The sequence below is a fragment of the Lactuca sativa genome, chromosome 3, assembly GCF_002870075.4.
Source record: "Lactuca sativa cultivar Salinas chromosome 3, Lsat_Salinas_v11, whole genome shotgun sequence".
In the NCBI taxonomy this organism is placed as follows: Eukaryota; Viridiplantae; Streptophyta; class Magnoliopsida; order Asterales; family Asteraceae; genus Lactuca; species Lactuca sativa.
In genome coordinates, this window is record NC_056625.2 from 254,854,334 (window position 1) to 254,858,524 (window position 4,191).

The 4,191-nt window shown below is 35.1% G+C and overlaps 1 protein-coding gene across 2 annotated transcripts; it reads right to left on the minus strand.

Annotated features, from left to right (window-relative positions):
* Window positions 1-763: 763 nt before the first annotated feature.
* On the minus strand, window positions 764-3,967 carry LOC111883307 (uncharacterized). 2 transcript variants are annotated; one of them, XM_023879641.3, is made up of 3 exons: window positions 3,058-3,967; window positions 2,337-2,500; window positions 764-1,919 (listed from the first exon to the last, which is right to left on the minus strand). In XM_023879641.3, exons 1-3 carry the CDS (start codon window positions 3,734-3,736, stop codon window positions 903-905), a joined length of 1,860 nt encoding a protein of 619 aa, XP_023735409.1. In that variant the 5' UTR covers window positions 3,737-3,967; the 3' UTR covers window positions 764-902. The 2 variants fall into 2 exon arrangements, with proteins under 2 accessions (XP_023735409.1, XP_023735410.1); XM_023879642.2 differs by having other exon boundaries at window positions 2,337-2,513; window positions 3,058-3,196.
* Between the last annotated feature and the right edge of the window lie 224 nt (window positions 3,968-4,191).

The following is a 4,191-nucleotide window of genomic DNA, read 5'->3' on the forward strand; positions in this document are numbered from 1 at the left end:
ATTTCACATATAAAAGTGTTTAAAAAAAATTATATAGAAAAATAAGGTTTTTTTATATGAAAATATGTTTTTTTTTATAAATATGATTTTATAGAGCAAAAAAAAATTTGATGAATTCGTAACAAATTTTTGAAATCTGAGCCGATAGTGTAAAATTTAGACCAAATTTGTAATAAAATTTAGAATCTAAAGCAAAAATATAATTTTTTAAAGTCGGATGACCTATTACCCAGTAAAAATCTCAAAATGAATACAATTTTCAGTTGTTTGGGATTTAATTGAATAAAAAAAATAAAAGGCTAAATCAATTATTATGCCTAAACATAAGGATTTTTCAGTAGTTTTCTCTTATTTAAATGAAAAAAAAAATTACTAAACATATAGCAAAATTTTAGAGGGGGTCTAAATAAATAAACCCTTCTTACGATGGATGGAAGGTATTCATTCCAAATCCTCCATTTCATTCCTTTCTAAATCCACTACATATAAAAACTCATATTTCCAGTCCACTCAAATTTGTACAAGTTTTATTGTACAAATAACCAAAACATGAGAGAGAGAGAGAGAGAGAGAGAGAGAGAGAGAGAGAGAGAGAGAGAGAGAGAGAGAGAGAGAGAGAGAGAGAGATCCTCAACCCGCAACTGGCTTCTTCTGCCGGTACCTAGTCTTCTCAGAGTCAAGGTACCGACGGTATGTCCCCAACCCACTCCTCCATAGCATGCACCCTTTGACCTTAAAAGCTAATTTGTTACCGAGATCAAAGTACATAACAACTTTGGTACATATTATATAAAGGAAATAGATCTTAATAACACTAAAATTCTTGTAATAAATCTCAATCTATAATTTACATTGCTTAATATAAATATAGTTTATGAAGAAAAAAAATCACACCAAAATCACTACGACGAGTGACAAATAACAGCCTTACAATTACACTCACCATCTATAATCCACAACCCAAAACTTTCAAGTCTATTTCTAACCAACTCCAAACCCAAACCAGAATTCCAAAACACAACCTTCGTCTCATTCTTCATCAAACTTCCACTATCTTTCACTTCAACCCCCTCATCATTTACCCTTTCCAACTTTACACCCTTCGCCTCCAACAACTTCCCTACCAAAATCCCAAAACTACCCTCACCACCCATCCCCGCAATCTCATACACAAACCGATCCGTCCAAATCTCGGATCCCGAACTTTTCGCAAACAAAATCCCAAACCTCTCCCCGACATAAAAGTCAACAGACAAACCGAGTTTCAAAAAGTCAAAAAACAACTCCGGTTTGACCGGAATCATATCGTGATCCAACACCCATGTGTCATAATTCATTTCCAACGCCTTTTTAACCACATACGCCATCACAAAAACTTCATTTTTCACATTACTCAATTTTAACTTCTTGAAATCATCCAAAAACCGATCCACATTTATCACAGGATTCCCACGTCTCGCAAGATCAAACAAAAAATCCGATGCGGGACCCACTAAAACATAGTTCCGAACATTCAACCTCTCAAAGTGACACAACAAGTTTTTGATGAACATTTTTGATGTTCTATGTATGTTCACGAGTATAAGAGTGTTTGATTTTTGTGTTGATTTTAAAATGGGATCGAGATCATGGACATTGTTTACAATTCTATTGGGGGAGACTTCTTGGAAACAGAAATCATACCATTTGAGATTTCTCAAGGGGGAGAATTTGGAAATTTGGGAAGTTTCTTTGAGGAGATTGGAATCGGGACCCGCGGTTTTCCCGTAGTTGACACCGGCGTCTCTATGAGAGACACTGAGAGCGGATTCGTGTGGGAAATTAGTGTAGATGTTGAAATAGGTTCGGGAGTGGATGAATTTAATGAACCATGGTGTCCATATTTTGTCCCCCATTTTTTTATACCACCCTGTTGTTACCTGTAAATTTATTAAAATGAAATTTAATGAGACAAAGAACGATTGGATTGGAATCTGAAGGAATCATAATCTGTTATGCATTTGGATGACAAAATATGGAATGGAATTTATACTTTCGAGTAAGTTACATTTTGGTCATTGAGTAGCTAATTTTTGCAAGTTGGATACCAAAAAGTTTTCTTTTGTTATTTTGGTCTTTAGTTTGAGGTTCTTATGACGTTTTTGATCCATGTTTCAAGAAAAATGACTATGCTCAGGGACCAAAAATGTAATTAATGAAATGGAATCTTTAATTCCATCGATTTGGCAAGCAAAAAAGCAATGGAATGGAATCTTTAATTCCGTTGGAATCCAGAATCAAAACATGGCCTCCACTTCTATTATGGAAAAAAGAGCAAAAAGGACAAACTACATTACCATTCCATCAAGAATTGGCTTGATGCCCTTGGTCTTGTGTATGTCATACCATAAACGAAACTCCTTCCAGGGTTTTGGAAATAGAAGCTGGCCCCACGTTCCAACTAGCTGATATAAGAACACTTGTGTATCTTCATCTAGATGTATTTTGTTCCCATGCTTACCTGGCATCATAATCTGATTAATTTGGTAAGCTATATATGGCTTCCTTTTTTTACTTAATACATAAAGAAAGTCTCAGAAGATGTGTGCAGAAACCTGTAACGTTACAAACTATTATCGTTTCAGATTCTGCTACAAATTTAATAGCAACACTTATACCTTTAGAATTAGCATAAAAGTTAACGTGTTTTGGAAGCTGTAAGCAGAAATTTTAACAAGTGTTATCAACTGGAAGTAGAATATAAGTCCACTTATGATCAAAATCTGAACCGAATCTATTTTTCTAAAAAACATATGTTCATTCAATTCTATCTATACAAATTTCAGGTACAAATTCTGAAATTATCAGCGTTTGGAGAGCAGGGAATAACCCAAATTTATAGCATCTCCAAGATGAAAACTGTATGAGAGTATGGTAATCTGATTTATGCTAAAAGTGTTTAGCTTGTTCTAATGTATCTGATAATCTGCTTATGTTTGTTGGGGTATTAATTGAATAAATTCCAGAACTTAGAATTTTTGTGATATTTCTAGAAGATCCATAGGATGCAGATGATACCTGGAACAAATCTTGGGCGTTGTAAAGAAGCTCCATATATCCATGGACTATAATTTGAAGCATTGTAGTAATAATTAACAATCAAACCCCTAAGAAATCTATAATACAGTGGTGACAATTCGATATCATCTTCAACCACAAATGCAAACTCATCATCAGAAGCAGGCCACCATGCTTCTAACCACTGTGCTTGCAGCCCAACGTTCCCAGTTCGGTAATGCACCATCTTCTGCCCAAATCTCCACTCAAATCCATCAACAAAATCGAGAATCTGACGAGATTCGTTCAGTTTCTGATCCAAATACTCATCCTTTTGATCCAAAACCTTGAAGTGATCGATGAAAATATGAATATTCACCTTGTCGTTATCGTAATGAGCAGCAGCAAGGGATCGTAAGCAGCGGGTGAGTGACGGAAGTCGATCGTAAGTGAGAACTTTGATAGTGAGAGAGAAATTGGGCGATGTTTGTATATTAGGGTTTTGGAGTATGTTCAAATTTGTGTTCGTAAGTGGGAATTGGGTCATGGGAGGAGATGAGGGGAGAGGAAGGGAGGAATAACGGTGGAGAGAGAAAATGAAGAGAGCTGAGAGAGATACAATGAGGACGAGAGGGTAAAACCCTCTCTTTGGTGCCATATTCAGATTTAAAACTTCATTCAGGATGGCAGAACGGCTCATAATCGATTCATCAACAAGAAATCGACATTACTTGAACAAAATTCGATTTCATCTTGAATCATTGATCGACCAATTGATACAACCATCAATGTGTTTCTAGTGATTTCAACAATGGAAGTTCAGTTTTTGAATCTTACAGAGTCTTCTTCACTTTAAGTTCTTCCTGCTTCCCCACTTCCCCCAAATCTGGTTATGAAGCGAGTTTCAACTTTTGTTTACCTCTTGTCCTCCTTTTCTTAGAATGTCATATTTATAGTCCATATACTTTTTTATCACTTCATATTTTGTCCCTGACTAACATTGGACCAGCATCTATACTATTTATGCATAGCCATTAATTTTTACAACTATGATTTAGATGTTGCCAATCATTTTGGACCATGGTTTTAATTATTGGAAATTTGATCTTTTTAATTATTGGAAATTTGATCTATTTATTTATTCAAATGGTCATG

Excerpts from the sequence above, each read along its gene's own strand:
- LOC111883307 (XM_023879641.3), bottom strand. The coding sequence starts at position 3,736 with ATGAGCCGTTCTGCCATCCTGAATGAAGTTTTAAATCTGAATATGGCA. Across the intron at positions 2,501-3,057 it reads ACGCCCAAGATTTGTTCCAG|GTAAGCATGGGAACAAAATA; the intron begins GTATCATCTGCA and ends TTATGATGCCAG. Across the intron at positions 1,920-2,336 it reads AGCCAATTCTTGATGGAATG|GTAACAACAGGGTGGTATAA; the intron begins GTAATGTAGTTT and ends ATAAATTTACAG.